General features: G+C 37.3%; 1 protein-coding gene across 6 annotated transcripts in view; it reads right to left on the bottom strand.

Annotated features, from left to right (window-relative positions):
• Positions 1-20,450, bottom strand: part of BBS9 (Bardet-Biedl syndrome 9) — a 475,024-nt gene that overhangs the window by 433,613 nt on the left and 20,961 nt on the right. For all 6 annotated transcript variants that reach the window (XM_044920165.1, XM_044920167.1, XM_044920168.1 and 3 more), the window contains 3 exons: positions 18,642-18,792; positions 15,747-15,811; positions 9,877-9,990 (listed from right to left, as the gene is read on the bottom strand). In XM_044920165.1, the coding sequence (XP_044776100.1) occupies positions 9,877-9,990; positions 15,747-15,811; positions 18,642-18,792 (330 nt within the window). The remainder of the gene's footprint in view (positions 1-9,876; positions 9,991-15,746; positions 15,812-18,641; positions 18,793-20,450) is intronic.

The following is a 20,450-nucleotide window of genomic DNA, read 5'->3' as shown; positions in this document are numbered from 1 at the left end:
CAGCAAAGGCAGTCCTAAGAGGAAAGTATATAGCAATACAAGCCTTTTTCAAGAAACAAGAAAGGTCTCAAATACACAATGTAACCCTACACCTAAAGGAGCTGGAGAGAGAACAGCAAAAAAGCCTAAACCCAGCAGGAGAAGAGAAATAATAAAGATCAGAGGAGAAATCAATGAAATAGAAACCAAAAGAACAGTAGAAGAGATCAATGAAACAAGGAGCTGGTTCTTTGAAAGAATTAACAAGATTGATAAACCCCTAGCCAGACTTATCAAAAAGAAAAGAGAAAGGACCCAAATCAACAAAATCATGAATGAAAGAGGACAGATCACAACCAACACCAAAGAAATACAAACAATTATAAGAACATATTATGAGCAACTCTATGCCAGCAAATTAGATAACCTGGAAGAAATGGATGCATTCCTAGAGATGTATCAACTACCAAAACTGAACCAGGAAGAAATAGAAAACCTGAACAGACCTATAACCACTGAGGAAATTGAAGCAGTCATCAAAAATCTCCCAAAAAACAAAAGCCCAGGGCCAGATGGCTTCCCAGGGGAATTCTACCAAACATTTCAAGAAGAATTAATACCCATTTTTCTGAAAATGTTCCAAAAAATAGAAATGGAAGGAAAACTTCCAAACTCGTTTTATGAGGTCAGAATTACCTTGATCCCAAAACCAGACAAAGACCCCATCAAAAAGGAGAACTACAGACCAATATCCCTGATGAACACGGATGCAAAAATTCTCACCAAAATACTAGCCAATAGGATCCAACAGTACATTAAAAGGATTATTCACGAAGCGGGGGAAATCGGAGGGGTAGACAAACCATGAGAGACGATGGACTCTGAAAAACAAACTGAGGGTTCTAGAGGGGAGAGGGGTGGGAGGATGGGTTAGCCTGGTGGTGGGTATTGAGGAGGGCACATTCTGCATGGAGCACTGGGTGTTATGCACAAACAATGAATCATGGAACACTTCATCTAAAACTAATGATGTAATGTATGGGGATTAACATAAGAATAAAAAAAAAGTAAATAAATAAATAAATAAATAAATAAAATAAAAGGATTATTCACCACGACCAAGTGGGATTTATCCCTGGGCTGCAAGGTTGGTTCAACATCCGCAAATCAATCAATGTGATACAATACATTAACAAAAGAAAGAACAAGAATCATATGATCCTCTCAATAGATGCAGAAAAAGCATTTGACAAAGTACAGCATTCTTTCTTGATCAAAACTCTTCAGAGTATAGGCATAGAGGGTACATACCTCAATATCATAAAAGCCATCTATGCAAAACCTACAGCGAATATCATTCTCAATGGGGAAAAACTGAGAGCTCTCCCCCTAAGGTCAGGAATGCGGCAGGGTTGTCCACTATCACCACTGCTATTCAACATAGTATTAGAAGTCCTAGCCACAGCAATCAGACAACAAAAAGAAATAAAAGGCATCCAAATCGGCAAAGAAGAAGTCAAACTCTCACTCTTTGCAGATGATATGATACTTTATGTGGAAAACCCTAAAGACTCTACCCCAAAACTGCTAGAACTCATACAGGAATTCGGTAAAGTGGCAGGATATAAAATCAATGCACAGAAGTCAGTGGCATTCCTATACACCAACAACAAGACAGAAGAAAGAGAAATTAAGGAGTCGATCCCATTTACAATTGCACCCAAAACCATAAGATACCTAGGAATAAATCTAACCAAAGAGGCAAAGGATTTGTACTCAGAAAACTATAAAATACTCATGAAAGAAACTGAGGAAGACACAAAGAAATGGAAAAACGTTCCATGCTCATGGATTGGAAGAACAAATATTGTGAAGATGTCAATGCTACCTAGAGCAATCTACACATTCAATGCAATCCCCATCAAAATACCATCCACTTTTTTCAAAGAAATGGAACAAATAATCCTAAAATTTGTATGGAACCAGAAAAGACCCCGCATAGCCAGAGGAATGTTGAAAAAGAAAAGCAAAGCTGGCGGCATCACAATTCCGGACTTCCAGCTCTATTACAAAGCTGTCATCATCAAGACAGTATGGTACTGGCACAAAAACAGACACGTAGATCAATGGAACAGAACAGAGAGCCCAGAAATGGACCCTCAACTCTATGGTCAACTCATCTTTGACAAAGCAGGAAAGAATGTCCAATGGAAAAAAGACAGTCTCTTCAACAAATGGTGTTGGGAAAATTGGATAGCCACATGCAGAAGAATGAAACTGGACCATTTCCTTACACCACACACAAAAATAGACTCCAAATGGTTGAAAGACCTCAATGTGAGACAGGAGTCCATCAAAATCCTAAAGGAGAACACAGGCAGCAACCTCTTTGACCTCAGCCGCAGCAACTTCTTCCAGAAACATCGCCAAAGGCAAGGGAAGCAAGGGCAAAAATGAACTATTGGGACTTCATCAAGATAAAAAGCTTTTGCAAAGCAAAGGAAACAGTCCACAAAACCAAAAAACAACTGACAGAATGGGAGAAGATATTTGCAAATGACATATCAGATAAAGGGCTAGTATCCAAAATCTATAAAGAACTCATCAAACTCAACACCCAAAGAACAAAGAATTCAATCAAGAAATGGGCAGAAGACATGAACAGACATTTTTCCAAAGAAGACATCCAAATGGCCAACAGACACATGAAAAAGTGCTCAATATCGCTCGGCATCAGGGAAATCCAAATCAAAACCTCAATGAGATACCACCTCACACCAGTCAGAATGGCTAAAATTAACAAGTCAGGAAACGACAGATGTTGGCTGGGATGCGGAGAAAGGGAAACCCTCCTACGCTGTTGGTGGGAATGCAAGCTGGTGCAGCCACTCTGGAAAACAGTATGGAGGTTCCTCAAAAAGTTGAAAATAGAGCTACCCTATGATCCAGCAATTGCACTACTGGGTATTTACCCCAAGGATACAAAAGTAGGGATCCGAAAGGGTACGTGCACCCCGATGTTTATAGCAGCAATGTCCACAATAGCCAAATTGTGGAAAGAGCCAAGATGTCCATCGACAGATGAATGGATAAAGAAGATGTGGTATATATATACAATGGATTATTATGCAGCCATCAAAAGGACTGAGATCTTGCCATTTGCAACGACGTGGATGGAACTGGAGGGTATTATGCTGATATGAGGAATTCTTAATCTCAGGAAACAAACTGAGGGTTGCTGGAGTGGGGGGTGGGGTGGGAGGGATGGGGTGACTGGGTGATAGACACTGGGGAAGTTATGTGCTCTGGTAAGCACTGTGAATTGTGCAAGACTGTTGAATCTCAGATCTGTACCTCTGAAACAAATAATGCAATATATGTTAAGGAAAAAAAAAAAGAGGGAGGGGAAGAATGAAGGGGGGAAATCAGAGGGGTGGACGAACCATGAGAGACGATGGACTCTGAGAAACAAACTGAGGGTTCTAGAGGGGAGGGGGGTGGGAGGATGGGTTAGCCTGGTGACGGGTATTTAGGAGGGCACGTTCTGCATGGAGCACTGGGTGTTATGCACAAACAATGAATCATGGAACACTATATCTAAAACTAATGATTTAATGTATGGGGATTAACATAACAATAAAAGAAAAAAGAAAAAAAAATAAAGTAGGCATAATCTTGAAAAAAAAAGTTGCTCTCCCTAAGATCACCAGTGACCTCTAAATGGCTAACTCCAATATTTTCTTTTTAATACTCCAGCTGCTTAACCTCTGACTCTCCTGACTCCTTTCATACCTCTTGAAACCCTCTTCCATGACATGCTCTGTCTCTCCATTTATCTTTTAATCTCTTGTGTTCCTTCATCTCCTATCCCTACTCCTCAATTTGTCATTCTTAACAAATATAGTCATAGTACTCTATCAGTCTCTAGAGTACGATATCCTTCTCCATTAAGATCAGCTGGTATCGAAAGAAAATTTTGCCTTACTAAAGGCTTTAAACTATAGGTAAGAAAGTCCATTTAGTAGCCTAAAATGCCAAGGTTTTTTAAAACAAAATAATTTTTCTTAAGTGCTGCAAAGTCTGAAAAATAATCTTCTCAAGAGGAACAAACCATCCCAGAGAGAATTTGAATAGCTCAGCCTATGGGCAATGAAAGCTTTATACTGAAGACTATAAAATTGTTCATTTATAGGAAACTGGGGTTAGTGACCTCCAGATTAAAGTGGATAAAAATGAAGAGTTGAAATAAAATAGGTAACAGTACATTTCCCCACCTTTATGTACTATCCTTCCCATACACAACCACACACACACACACGCACACACAATTTATTCAGCCTGAGGAAGCTGCTCCATCCTCGAGGCTCCAGTATAACTTTGCACATATCTATTTCTATTACAGTCTACCTCATTATATCATAATTCTTAGTCTTTATTGCCCTCTAGGTTGCAAGCTGTCTGACAACATAAATTATCTTTTATTCATCTTTCTACTCCTAGAAACTAGTAGAGTGCCTGGGTACTCAGAAGACTCTCAGTAAATGTGCAGTAGATGGATGGATGGATGGATGGATGGATGGATGGATGGATGCATGTATGGATGAAGAGAGATGATGCAAGGGAGGACTAACACCAGACTTGTTCTAGTCCCTGAAAGTTCCCATACATCTCCAACAAATCAACTATTTCTTCCCAATGTCCCTTTCGCACACTTGAAAGAGCCACATACATTTTAACGTTTGTCAACTTGTCCCGGCCCTACAGGACAAATTTGTGATAACTGAGGATGTAACTATAGGGTCTCTAAAGTCATATTATAAGTGAAGGAAGTTTAAGCTAAATCATCTTGATAGTAGCAAGAAAAATTACATACACTAAAGTACCTTACTTTACCAAGCTAAGTATTTGCAGTTGTTGACCTTAAAACATTAGCATTCTTCCTTCACTGTACAGTCATATTTTCTGTCAGTCCATATTAATGCTGTCCTTTTCGAAATACAATTCTGAATTGGCAAGCTTATCTTAACTAGGTAAAGTGCCATATCAACCACCACTATTGTAGTGACACAATGAAACAAAAGCAGAGGAAAATCTGGCAGAGATATCTTTGTTCCTTTTTTCAAAAACAAGTAGAGTTCAGATTACCAAATAAATTCCATCAATTTTAATAACATTTTTAAATCAATTCAAATCTACCTTTTCAAAACTGATTTAGTATCTTCCCAAACTATAATTTGATTGTCCATGTTTATACCACTCACTAAATTTTGCAAGCATTGTCAATAGTGTAAAAGGCAAAGATAAACTACCATTTTTATAAAAACCCAGTCACATGTTCTTTAAAAAAAGCATGTATTAGAGAAACTATAAACATTTTTTAACTCCAAACACATCTCCCACACTCCTTTTGTTTAAAAAAGCCCAATACAGCCATTAATATCAGTCATTTCTCCCTAAAAAGTATAATATGTAAAGAATTTTAACTTAAATTCTGCAATTATAGGTAGTAGTCTGAATAATGGAAGATATTAAGCAAATATGCTTCAACTAGTTCACAAAACTAGATTTCCTATTTCCTTACCATTTTTTCTCAATAATAGACATTACATGTAACTTGACATAAAGCCAACCCTACTGCATCAAAGGAATGTACCTTTGAGTTTTTGCAAATGTATAAAAGGTGTTTTTGAAATATTTTCTTAATGAACAAGCAAACAAAGAAAAGGTTAAAAAAACAGTAATCACTCTTTCGCTAATTTCAAATCATATATTACCCTCCCATATATAACCTCTTTGATTATTGGGAGCCTGGGGGAAGATTTTTCTTAGAAACCAAAGCACAAACTAAAAAAATCAAATTGGAAAAAGCAAGTATCTGACCCAGAAGTTACTCAACATGTTGTCCATAATCTACAAAGAATCAAAGTTATGCACTAACTTCAGCCAAACCAAGATACACCTCTTTCTGATAGGAAAGTTTTTTCTGAATTAGGAAGAAGGTTAATTTACTCACAGCCCAGACAAGGAAGCACTTTAGTATGGTTAACACCACAAGATTCTGGAAGCAGAGTCTGAGTTAGAATCCCTTCTCTACCATTTGCTTAGTATATCTTAAGTTACTCAACCTGTAAAGCATTTAGAGCAGTGCCTAGTACAGAAGAGTACTCAGTAGATGGAGGACAGCAACATACCTCTAGATCTCTGAGACCTGGCATCACTGAGAAGAGTATCAGAAATTCAAACTCAGGTCCATTTCTGGACTTACAGAGTTAGAACCTGTATTTTTATCAAGATCCCATTGTGATTCAAATGCAACTTAAAAGTTTGAGAAGCATAGCTAGAAAGCATTTTTACATTATATTCTGAGATGTTACCTATTATAATTAAATTTATTTTAAACCACTCCATTACTTTTCTGCAACATGAAGAAGTTACATTTATTTTTAGTAAAAGGGAAGTATTATTTAGGCTCAAAATTCCTCCACTGGTGATTTCTTAACATACTTTAAGGCAGAACCAACTAAAATCCAAGGCGGTAGAGTACTGCCATCTAGTGGTAGTTTATTCTGGTGCACATGCAAAATAAATTCACTCTGCCTTCCCGCTCCTTATAAATACATTTGTTTAAAATGGGGCCAGGTTTTCTTGCTTAATTCCTTTCTTGAGAACTACTGACATGATTATACAACTAAATAATTCCACAAGAAGACATCCTAAACACAGAGGAAGATAGAAGACAACAAATGTTAAGTTTCCTTTTTTAATTCAGATAAATCTAGGGAAGTTTTCAAATTAAAAGACTGATCCACTCACTCCTGGAAAGGTGCACATTAGGCACACACAGTGATATCAGGCTTAGAAAATGGGCTTTGTACTGAAATGTGCATATCTTGGAGTGACTTTTACTTTCTTCTTCTTAAGTTCTGTACTTTTTACAATTCATTTATATAGTATATGGCAGGGGGAGTTTTCAGGTTGAGAAAAAAATTTTTATAACCTAGTGACTCACTATCCCCATTTTCACATTCTATCCTAGGGAAATAATCAGAAATGTGGACAAAGAGTTATGTACAAAGATGTACATTTCAGCAAACAAAACAATCTTAATAGCTTCATAACAACCTACTGAATCTATGCATGAAAACTTTGTCATTCTCCTCTATTACTCATTTAGATCAGTTCTAATTTTTCTCTATTACAAATAAATATATAAATGTATATATGAAAGGAAGGAAGGGAGGACAGAAAGAGGAAAGAAATAACTGTATGGCAATTTGATATGATTTTTCTATATTTTGGATCATTTCCTAATATACATTGCCATAAGTCACATATGAACATCCAAGAATATTTTCATGGTTTTCAATAGCCAACCTGCTATATAGGAGTATTATGTCACTTTACATGGCCCCAAGCAATGTAGGATATGCAGACTGTACTATCGCCTCCCTAGCATCAGATTTTATCCCATGGCTAATTTTTTTGACAGTTGTATTGAGATATTACATATCACCTCTTTAAAGTATACAGCTCAAGTATTTAGTGTATTTATAGAACTGTACAACCATCACCATAATCTAATTTTAGAACATTTTCATCCTCCCAAAAAGAAATCATGTACCTATTAGTAGTAACTCGCTATTACCCCCTGGAAATCTGCCAATAAAGCTGATTTTTACTAATTTACCACCCCCACTATTTTTTCATATTTTTTGTAGATACCACAGTGATATTATGTGTTTCAAACCCTTTCAATGAAATAATCACTTCTGCTACTCAGACATTTCTGTTTCAAACTGTGAAATGTTCTGCTTAACCAAAGGAAAGTAAAGCATGTCAGAATGGCCTCTTGTTTTTTCAACAGGTACTTTTTAAGTGTAAGGCAAAGTTTAAGAAATAAGAGAAGGTATTATATAAGTACAAAGTCATCTGCTCTTTTCAAAACAATTAGCAACTATATCATTACTTTATGTAATGTCCATTATTAAAGTCCATTATTAAATCTAGCAAAAATGTCACACAAAAGCAAGGAATCCCTTTTTACTTATTTAAAACTTTATTTTAATTGGGTTAACTTGATCTGATAAAAAAAAAAAAGTACAGTGCAATCAATATAACATTTGATAGGTGGTCTAAAGAATTGTCTTGATTCTACCAAAAAAAGTAAAACTTACTTTCATTTAGCCAAAGCATTTTTTTCTCTTATCATAATTTTTTGGACTCCAGATGCACAGAATTTAGCAATTTGCCTTTTGAAGATTTAGTAGGGGAAAAGAATTAAAACAGTTTATTAAACAACAGAGGCCTAGGTCCCCTGATCATGTCAGACTTTTTTTTTTAAAGAACAGTGAAAATCAGTTCTGACAGCTGAGGTTAGGAAGGGATACTTCACTGATAAAAGTTAGCCTCTCATCAAATTTTAGCACTTCCTCTCCTCTCTTCATCCAACTCTGGACATCTCCCATATTCCTTAAATAATCCAAACATTCCCATTACTCAAGTTAAGCAAGTCCACAATCTAGCCAAGTGTTTTGTTTCATATCACTTTATGCAAAACATTTATTTGTACATTACCACCTAAAATATTCCTGTTAATTGATACACTCAAATTCATTCTTCCTCACCTTTATCTCTATGTATGAAAGAACTGAATTCACCCAAATGACTTCCAAAATAAAGTCATTTCTTTCATGTCACTAAAGAAAAATCTAACATAGGCAGTCTACATTTTAATACAATGATTAAACAATAAACTCATAAAAATATGAGCCCAGAAAGAGGTGAAATCCCTAGTTCATGTTCCACAGGTACCTCCCCACCGCACCCAACACACACACACACAACCACAAAGGTAAAGTGTCACTACCTGGCTTCCTGTCCTCACTCCAGCACCAGCAGCTCCTCTATCACCCTATCACAATGAAGTGAGAGGAGGTAGGTGGTAGATAAAAAACTCTCCCATGCCAACAGCAACAGGGTACTCAAGCAAGCACCAAGCCCTGGTAACGCAGGAAGCTCTGGGATTAGGGTGGGCAGGCTGCACGTAGCCCCATGCTACTTAGAAAAAGATACTCCCCAAGGTGGAAGGAGCCCAGCCTCACTGAGCCAATACTTGGTAAATGTAATGCCTTTGTGAAATTTAGAAAAGGCCCCCTTCCTCTGGGGAGGTTTATTCTAGGCCAGGGTACATGCCTTGATGAGCAGGATGAGGTCTGCATTTCAGTCTCTGCTTGCCCCCAATCCAGGCACCCTAAAGCAGAAACAACCTACAGAACCCTGGGCAGTGGCCCTGGAGGGGGGCGAGGTGGGGAGAGGATTCTACAGCTTCACCCGGCCTATCACAAGTAGGTCAGGGACACCCTATCAAGGAGATCAACCCCTTCTTCCACTAAGAGAGGCAGTCACACAGTTCTACCCAAAAAAGCTCAATTTCAGTCAGCTCATGTACAAAGACAAAATTTAAAGAAAAGACATTTTTAGAAATATCTCTGTAGACCATATAAAAGTGCTGGTTATTGGAAAATCAAACACTTTTGATATTTAAAGTTTTCTCTTTTCATTATTTTGCTTGACCACTCGAATATAAAGGTCTCAATAAAATGTGTTTAACTCCCTCTGAGATTCATACCCCATGATCCTCCATTTTTATATGGCCAAATATCCTAAATCTGGTACTTGTAATAGCATACTCATGATTAATGCAAATTACCTTTTTTTTTTTAATTTATTTATTCATGAAAGTTAGAGAGAGAGAGAGAGGCAGAGGAAGAGGGAGAAGCAGGCTCCCCGCCTAGCAGGGAGCCCGATGTGGGACTCGATCCCAGAATCCTGGGATCATGACCTGAGCCGAAGGCAGACGCTTAACCATCTGAGCCACCCAGGCGCCCCGCAAATTACCTTTTACACCACCAAATGATCCATAAGTCATATTGCAGGCTGTTCTCTGAAGATTATGTTCATACATCAATTTGATCTGATACTGGTTTCCATGTTCCACATTACCCAAGGTTCCTAAGGAGAAAAAAATTATAGAATTGCTTTGTATTTGTTTACATTTAAAAATATTCATTTCTTCTCATCCTCCATCCCAATTCTAAGTAATTCCATTTCGGTGAAATTTAAAATGACAAAGCACTAAAACAATGCGTATTAGGAATAATTAGCATACTGATGACACAGAATTCCAGCACAGTTAGAACAATTTAAGTCTTGGGTAGATTACACCATTAGATGAAATACCACCTTGGGTGACATTTCTTATCTATTTCCATTATGTTTGAGTAAAGTGTAATTATTTAAATAAAAACAGAACCATTCAATTTTAGTTCTGAAATAAATGAGGTCAAGTTCCTTATACTTAAACAATAATAGAGCAAAGACATGACTCAAAGTGTCTTAAAAAAAATTCCCCACACTTTCAAGCAATTCAGTTTCCTGTCCCAACTTTCAAAATACTCAAGCCCCTAATACACTATATCCTAATTTAATGGAGAGATATTCTAAAGTTTCCTTTAGCAAGTAAAGAGGACAATATGTTTTATTTGAAGTCCTTGAAGAAGAATCTCCTTCAAAGCAAAAAAGAATCAAGACAATACTTTTTCTGCATTTAATAGATCATATGTACTATAATTTCTTTCTATTTCTTTCCAAATTTGAAAAGATTCTTTTTTTTAATAAAGATTTTATTTATTTATTTGAGAGAAAGAGAACACGAGTGGGAGGGAGGGGCAGAGGAAAAGGGAGACTGAGCAAGAAGACTGATGTGGGGCTCGATCCCAGGACCCCAAGATCACAACTTGAGCTGAAGGCAGATACTCAAGCGACTGAGCCACCCAGGCACCTCGAAAAAGATTCCTTATATTTATTTTACTCTCTGGTTGTTAGGCTTTCTAGAGGACTTACAGCTGAAGCTATGTCCCAGTAACCAGGCAAGAACGTCGTTATAGTTAAAAGAGGTGATAGAAAAAAAAAGGATTCAGAATGCAACTTTTTCCATTGAGCATCTTTGTCTTTCATTCAAAAATGCAAAATTTAAAGAAAAACTTAAAATATAAAGCAAATGAAACAGTCCCCAAACTGGATAGTATTAGATCATTAAAACAATCTAAACATATATGTCTATCTGTATGTATGTGTATACATATTTATACATGAGCATTTATTTTAGTCCAAAAGGTTTTACCAATGTACACTGAGGTTGTAAGAACCAAAATATTTCTATTTCCATTTTAGAAGTGAGGCAAGTACCCTAAGTTAAAAAAAAGTTTAAGGGACACCTGGGTGGCTCAGTCGGTTAAGGGTCTGCCTTCGATTCAGGTCATGATCCCAGAGTCCTGGGATCAAGTCCCACATCAGGATCCTTGCTCAGTGGGGAGCCTGCTTCTCCCTCTGCTTGCCATTCCCCCCGCTTGTGCGTGCGCTCTCCCTCTCTCTGATAGATAGATAGATAGATAAATAAATAAATATTTAAGAAATTTCCCCCCAAATCACACAGCTGGTAAAGGACAAAGTACTCAAAGTAGGTCTTTAGAGTTAGCATCATATAACCTGGTGCCTGGCTGTCCATCATTTTACAACTTGGAAAAAACTTGGTAAGCCAATGACAATTTTCCTAAATAAACCAGCCATCAAAAAACATCATTTCCACCTCCACCTTTCTTAGCCTGGCCTTTTCTTCATTTGGAAGGTGAAGGGTTGAAAGAGAAAACTAACAGGAGAATTTCCTGGAGGAAAATCACTTCTCTGATTTATGCCCCTAAAAATGGGAACAACAGACTTCACATACCAATAGGATAATAAACAAAGAGAAAGACTCAAATTTGCCTGCTCACCCTGATAGATGAAACCTTTGTGAAATCTAAATGGTAGTAAAATCAGTAAGGTCCAGGGAAACTGAGGGGTAATTGCAACCACAGGGGCCAAAAAAAAGAAAGAAAAGAAAAAAAGAAACACACACACACACTAAATAACTCACAGCCTTAACCTTAGGAGAGGTCTAGCCTCCAAGAAACCAGAAAAAAAAGTTCCAAGAAACTTGGAAATTTGGTTTGTCCCTACAGAAATTACAAATTTCATCCTGTACCTACAACCAAATCAACTTCTCTGAGTAAGGAGTGCACTTACACATGTTTGCTAGCTGAAAGGTCAGTGAACACAGGGGTCAGCATTCAATACTTAGACAAACTTGGCATGAAATGACACTAGGATTTGTGTTCTGAAAAAGCTCCAAAGGCAGTAGTAATCTTCAGATTTCAGGTAATAGCACTTTAAAACTTAATAAAGCACCTATGGAGAACAGAAGACAATTTGTCTTCCTTAGATACTACTTTGGAATAAAGGTAGTATCCGAAAAATATAAAATTTCTGACCATTTTTTCCTAGAGAAGCATCAATGACACAAGATTAAAATTACTTATACACAGGTTTTGTCCTGGGATATACAGATTGAATATAGCAAGTGTATCTCTATGAATACAGTCCATGTATAGCTAAAATTAATATGAAGTTTCATTGGGGTGCCTGGGTGGCTCAGTCATTAAGCATCTGCCTTTGGCTCAGGTCATGATCCCAGGGTTCTGGGATCGAGCCCCGCATCGGGCTCCCTGCTCCGCGGGAAGCCTGCTTCTCCCTCTCCCACTCCCCCTGCTTGTGTTCCTGCTCTCGCTCTCTCTCTGTCAAATAAATAAATAAATAAAATCTTTAAAAATATATATATATATGAAGTTTCATCAATTAGAAAGTAAAATGAATATTAGAACATTGATGCTATTGGCCTTATTTAAACACGATTTGATTTAAACAAAAAATTCTCTGGAAAAATCAAAGGTCCCTTGACAACAGTTCTTGGTGCAATTTTAGATAACTGTGGAGAAATCTAATGAAGTTAAATGAAATAAAAACCATTACAGAGTAAATTAAAAGGTTCATTGTGTTAAATAACCAAATTAGATTATATAAGCCTATCAAAAGTAAAGAACCACATCTTTTTGCCCACTCACAGCAAACATTAAAATTCTATAAATATGTCAAATGCTTAGCAAATGCTTGCTGAAGTACATAATTTTTGGAAAAGAATATTTAAGAGAATATAATCAGTATGGCTTACGCTCACACATCTGTAACCATTTACTCAAAAACTGAAGCCCATCAGAAAGGAATCTGAAATGCCATGTGATGCTTTTCCTTTAGGTATGATAAGGTGGGCTAACTTCATTTCAGCAACACCTTGCTATTTCTCTATATTAAGCATGCAATTGATAACATATCACCCACCAAAAAGAGGTCAGCACAGCGGCCTGACTATGAAGGGTTGTTTGGTGTGTCCAGGAGGTCTCCTCTAGTATGCCTCAAATCTTTTTTTAGAAGCACACAGCATAAAAAGAAACCAAAACATATTTGGGGAGGGAGCAGTCAGAGGTGAGAATGTCAAGTTCAGCTAACACTTTCATCTGTTGACACCAGCGGTTTTACTTAAACTAAAAAATGTTTACGCTTGCCCTGTTACAGTAAAAGCTAGGTAAAAGTTCAGTCTGGAACCTCAAGAAACATATTCAAGAGAACAAAAATATTAACTTCCCTGCTTCTCAATTCAAGCCAAGCCAGAAAAAATATACAGATTGTCAGCCTCCAAATATCATAAGAGGCTGAAGAAATGAGAGACAGAATAGGGAAGTGAGGTGGGACATAAGGGACTGTAGTTTAGAGAACTCTTTATACCCAGAGAATACAAAGCTTGCAAATGAATACAGAGAAGAAAAGAGCAATAAAATCACCATTCCCATGACAAATAACTTTCATTTTCAACACTAATTTGAAGGAAAATACCAATGCCCCATAAACAAGTTGTGACCAAACATGCCAGTTTCTTTCAGCAAGTCTTTTTGATAAACATACACTTTATCACTAATCTATTGTGCCCTATGCCCCAGGGAAACCCTAGAGGTTTCTGTCTTTCTGGGCCATCATTCAAATGGGACCAGGGAAGGCCAAGAGTCTTACCTAATTTCTAGTTTGCAGGATTCTTCCCTCTCCTGCCCTCTTAGAACCTCCAGAAGGGACCAATTCTCCAAGAAGTATTCAGGGGTAACTGTGCACAAGTTCCCCTCCTCCATGTCCTGTGAAACCCAGTTAATAGTATCACCTCACAGTTAACAGCCTTATGATGGAAAACAGAGGAACAACTAGATGCATGCAGGAAAGTAGCCTATATCACATCTTCTCCATTTATTCTGGAACACTAAATATTTGCCCTATCACTAGGAAAAGCAACATTTTTTACCATGAAACCAGTGGGAGTGTTTACCAATGACAGAGAGGTACTATGTTGGGCTTCTGACTTATAAATGGAAAAGTGGAAAAGAAAATGATAGTGGTAACAAAGGAAAAAAAAGAAGGAAGAATAAAAATAACACACAGTAATAAAGAGCCACTACCAATTGCCTCAGCACTACCCAAAAATTAGTTCACTCACACAGTCAACATATGCCTACCATATACCATAGGCCAGGTTACCAAGCCTGCCTTCAAAATCTAACAGAACTTCACCCCCAAAAAGAGACCACTTAAGAATATCCAGCTCAGGGGCACCTAGGTTGCTGAGCTGGTTGAGCGTCCGACTCTTGCTCAGCTCAGGTCTTGATCTCAGGGTCATGAGTTCAAGCGCCGCATTGGGCTCCACACTGGGTTGAGGGTATATAAATACACACATATAAATACATTAAAGACAAATCATTACTCAAACTGAAAGCAAAATACAAAGAAAGCCCAAATAAGAGAATGAGTATGAAAAATTCAAATCCTAGAAGCTAATATTTAGAGCAAACTCCAAAGAACACCTCTTGTATAAGGAACAGATGCCCAAACAATTAGCTTTATTGTACCCATAAAAAAATTTCCCCAATATTGACATCCATGAAAATAACTCTCTCAGCTTGAACTAAAATGTATCTAATTACTACAAAATTTTTTAAGTTACCTTTTATATTTAATAAGGATCAAAATGCTGAAACCAAACTATAATTAACTGCTATACTGGTACCTAACGAACAGTGTCAGAGAATGACAAGTGCCTTAAGGCAGGCTGAGTTAAAACAACCAAAAGCAAAGAAATTGAACTGCAAAGAGAAAACACTTAAGGTTCATCAAAGAAAAAGTACTTTAAACCACCATGACTCTCAGCATCTAATGAATTTTGTTGTTGCTATTAAACATTTCCTAAAACCCAAGTATCCTGGATAAAAGGCACAGCATAAGGAATACAGTCAATGGTAATGTAACAGCGTTGTGTGGTGACTGATGGTAGCCACACTTATGGCGAGCACAGCATAATGTATACAGAAGTGGAATCACTATGCTGTACACCTGAAACTAATGTAATATCGTGTGTCACAGCTATGCTTTAATAAAAAATAAATAAAATTTTTTTAAAACACTCAAGTATCCTAAGTATACAGAATTGGCCTCTATTAGTCACAGACAATCCTGGACACAATTCCTGAGAAGGAGATTTCAAGGAATCCTCTACTAGAAATTTAAATATGCATATAAATAGCAAACCAAAAAAAAAAAAAATGTAATAGCCTAAGTACCTGAAAAAATAAACGAACAAGGGAAAATGTTAACCAAGATAAGAAAATCTTCAACCAAATGTTTTGTGTGTTCTCTAGCAAGTGAACATAAGTGAGTATCTATTCTTACATAACATTAAGAGTTTTTATATTAAGGTTTTTTTTAATACAAATTTTACATTAGAAAAAAACGTTTCTTACCTGAGATAGAATAGACACAAAGTTTTCTAGAATGCAACACAGCCAAATGAAGCATTTCAGTACCTCTGAAAAATGGGAAAAGTTTTAAGTTTAAATATCAATTTCAGATGTAACAAAAAAAATTATAAAATATTTTTAAAAGAGACTATAACCACAACATACCATCAGTAAACTAAAAATTTACTACATAACATTCAAAACTGAAAAATAAATGTAACAACAAACACCCACTTTGACAATCCCAGAGGCTCAAGGACTCTGCCTCAAGGAACTAACTGCCTGAAGTCACTGGAGCCTCCCAGGAGAAGTCACATCTGAGGCCTCTTCATGAGGGCTCTCCAGTAATACAGAGATCCAAGTTCTGGCCCTGTCTCTCTGGGTAATTAACCTATGACCTTGGGCAAGTTACTTAATCTCTCTGAGCCTGTTTCCCCCTCCGGAAAATAAGAGGTTTCAATTAAATGAAATAAAATCATGCGACAGCACCTTGTAAAGTATAAAGCACCACAGAATGCTAATCATTATTAGTAAATGGCATATGTCACTTCCAGCTCAGAAATTTTATTAAAGGCACTGAAAATATTTCAGTTTGGACTAAACTGCCACTATCACCAATACACTTCTCAGCCCCTATCAAGTGGTTTCCAAGACATAACACAGTCTAGAAATCCTAAGTCCAGTCTTCAAGATCAGGTCAGTGGATAGAAATGAGTAAAGGGTGTAAATGGCTGTGGTCTGCTGCAGAGTAGGGTCAGACTAGAGGAAGTAACTACTACTCAGTTCTGGGCATGTGGTCAAATCTCCACATTTTTTCAAGAAAACCCAGAAAGCAGGGATTTTATGTGAAATCTCCAGTTCTTAAATACTGGCAACTCTTTTAAATTTAAAACACATCTGCAAGCAGTCCTCCAGTGTACGACATCTGATACAGACTCTGTTCTAAACTAGAAAGACTATAAATGAAATCCGAAGACCTGGATTGGGGTCCTGACTGTGCACCTTGGTATCTGTGTAATCATTTAACCTTTCAGAGTGTTAATCTCTCATTTACAAAATAAGAATTATATTAGATAATACCTGCAAAACATCGTTATAATGAATGTAAATGCTCACCATTCACTCTACTACCAGAAAATGCAAATATATATATACAACTATCACATACTCAATACTGACTTCAAAAAAATTTTGCACACTCAAAACAATTTTTCTATCATGCACAGGAAAAGAACATTATGTCGTAGAAAGATAACAGAGTATGGAGTCAGATAGACCTAGGTCTAAATCCTGGCTGTGTGACCTAAAGCTCTGAGCTCTAGCTAGTTTCCTTCTCTTTAAATACAGATCACATCTTATAGATAAGATTAATGAGATAGTACTAGTTAGTTAATACTAGTACACTATCCACTCATTAATGTTAACCCCCTCCCTTCCAACAAGTGACCACATAGATAAAAGCTATACTTAGGACTACTGAACAGAATGATCGTGACAGCACCTCACTCTTTTAAAAAATGAAAAGATAGGGCACCTGGGTGGCTCAGTTGGTTAAGCGACTACCTTCGGCTCAGGTCATGATCCTGGAGTCCCGGGATCGAGTCCCTCATCAGGCTCCCTGCTCAGCAGGGGGTCTGCTTCTCCCTCTGACCCTCTTCCCTCTCGTGCTCTCTGTCTCTCATTCTCTCTCAAATAAATAAATAAAATCTTTTAAAAAAAATGAAAAGATAAAAATGCTTTTTTTAGAGGCAAGAATCCTTCTGTCTCCTTACTTTATAAATCTATCATGCTTAATATATGCTAGGTATACAACAGGCACCTAATCATCATCTACTTTTAGATGGAGTAGATATTTACCAACCACGTCAGACACAAAATCTCTCTGATCCAGCCTATCACAGTGCATCAAAGTCCTACCTCATGCCCTGCCTATAGCATCCATGAAACACCTTCCCATCAGAATAAAACATCACTAGAAGGAGGTTAATGTTCAAGAATTGTTGTTCAGGTTTTTCTAGCAAGAGTCAAGGCCCTGAATAAATGGTAACTGTGGACAGTAAATTATGACAAACAAATGTAGTGATTCAAAATCCAGAGCTCAGGGTACTCCCAGACTTAGGAAGGCAAAGGGAACTTTAAAAAAAAAAAAAGGTAAGGAATAATAAGACCACCTCTATCTATATAACTTTTCACAATACATACTTTTATAATGATTAAGAAACATAGGCTCAATTTTAAGAAAATTCATGTATGAAAATAAGATAAAATCAGCAGTATCATCAGGAAATAAAAAGCAGACATATTACACAAAATGCAAACTAATAAATAGCTTCCTAAAATAAATTAGTTTTAAAAATAAAGTACTTTGAAACAAAGCTCTTGTAAAAGTTAGATTTACTTTGTGGATTGAGCTGGCTTCTTTTAAGAAACTAAGGACCTTTCTACACCAAATAAGTGCAGTAATTCATTTTAAAGCTTCAAAGTAATTTGTCAAATACCATAACTGCTACTTTGTCTAATTATTTAAATAAACATTTATATAACCTAGGCAATTAGTGCTTTAAGTAAGTGAATACTTTCTATTTCTTTATTTACTTTAAATAAATAAAGCTTTTAAAAGCTTATCTCTTTTCCTTTAAACTTCTGATAAACTTTTGGCATGTTAGGTCTGTTACCATAAAATAAAGTCCTAAATTATTCTCATAAATCTGCAGGTTTCCATATAAAAAAATATATATATTCATCCAGTACATGAGGAACACCCAGGTAACAGTAATCAGAAAATATATTTAACTCATGGATAACCTTTTTTTATTTAAGCGTCCACAAAAATGACACAGTCAGGGAATGACATACTCCAAGTATGATAAAATGTCAGAATTAAGGAGCTATACTTACGAAACAAACTTCCCTACTTCCACTTGCAATATTGGATCTCGTAGATGCACTTCTAGAAGCAAATCTTCAGCTTGAGTTCCATCTCCTGTTTTTACAGGATGGGGGTTAAAGATTCTTAGGTATCCCATAAAGCTACCCACAATTATTTTATCTGTAGAGAGATGTTTTTAAAAGATATAAGAAGAAACAAACATTAGCAACAAAATGTCTTTGGAAATAAACTTTCTAATGTCTAAAAGAAAAATTTAAAAATTAAAACAATCAAGTGTTGCTTCATATACAAAGGCTAATCTGCCAGCGGATGACATAATTAAAATGAACTTATTTTAATGACATAGCTTTTCAAAAACAACTTTTTTTATATCACCAATATTCAAGCATACTAATATATTACGTGTTTTTCCTTTTTTTTTTTTTAAGATTTTATTTATTTATTTGAGAGAGAGAGAGAGAGCATGAGAGGGGGGAGGGTCAGAGGGAGAAGCAGGCTCCTCGCTGAGCAGGGAGCCCGACGCGGGACTCGATCCCGGGACTCCAGGACCATGACCTGAGCCGAAGGCAGTCGCTTAACCAACTGAGCCACCCAGGTGCCCCTATTATGTGTTTTTCCTAAGCCTTGCTTTGGTGTCAGTAGTTATAACTTAACTCAGTCAAAGCAAGTCCTTTCACAAAAGACTAGTATAAGGTTGTACACTGATTTCATCATAGAGTGTCAACTCTACAGCTGTCGAAATCATTGTATTAAAAAGAATTCTGAGCCCTCACCAGACAGAATGCTCTGATGAACAACGTCTGTACTTGGACACAAGAGGGGGAAATGGTAAGATAGGTGTTGTGGGTTGAATTATGCCCCCACGCCAAAAAAAGATATGGAAATAGGGTCTTCACAGATGTAATCAAGTTAAGATGAGGTCACACGCAATTAGGTGTGCGATAAAACTCTCTTATAAGAATAGAAAGTGGGGTGAGGGGTCGGCCTGGGTGGTGCAGTCAGTTGAGTGTCCAACTCTTGGTTTTGGCTCAGGTCATGATCTCAGGGTGGTAGAATCCAGCTCCCAGTCGGGCACCGCACTCAGTGCAGAGTCTGCTTGAGAACTTCTCCCTCTCCCTCTGCCCCTCCTCTCTGCGCTCGCTCTTTCTCTCTCTCTCAAATAAATAAAATCTTTAAAAAAAAAAAAAAGGAAGGAAGAAGGAAGGGAAGAAAGGGAGGGAGGGAGGGAGGGAGGTGGGAGGGAGGGAGGGGGGTGGGAGGGAGGAGAATGCCATGTGAAGACATTTAAGGAGAAGATGATCATGTGGCAATGGAGACAGTGATTAGAGTGATAAATCCACAAGCCAAAGAATGCCTGGGACTACCAGAAGCTGGAAGAGGCAGAGAGGGATTCTAGAGGCTTCAGGGGTAGGATGGCCCTGCCGACACCTTGATTTTCGACTTCTAGCCTCTAAAAACTGTCAGAATAAATTTCTGTTGCTTTAAGCCACTCGATTTGTGGTACTTTGTTATGGCAGCCCTAGGAAACTAATACTTTAGGTGTCAGTTTTGAAATTGCTGTGTTAGTATAGAATATTGACTTTTTCCATCTGCTTAGAAGTAGGAGTTCTACATACTTTTTTTTTTTTTTTTTAGATTTTATTTATTTATTTGACAGAGAGATAGACAGAAGAGCACAAGCAGAGGGAGTGGCAGAGGGAGAGGGAGAAGCAGGCTCTGCACTGAGCAGGGAACCTGATGCGGTACTCGATCCCAGGACCCTGAGATCATGACCCGAGCCGAAGGCAGACGCCCAACCATCTGAGCCACCCAGGCGC

Source organism: Neomonachus schauinslandi, chromosome 12, assembly GCF_002201575.2.
Source record: "Neomonachus schauinslandi chromosome 12, ASM220157v2, whole genome shotgun sequence".
NCBI classification, from domain to species: domain Eukaryota; kingdom Metazoa; phylum Chordata; class Mammalia; order Carnivora; family Phocidae; genus Neomonachus; species Neomonachus schauinslandi.
The sequence above is the reverse complement of the archived record's forward strand: the minus strand, read 5'-3'. Positions and strand labels throughout refer to the sequence as shown.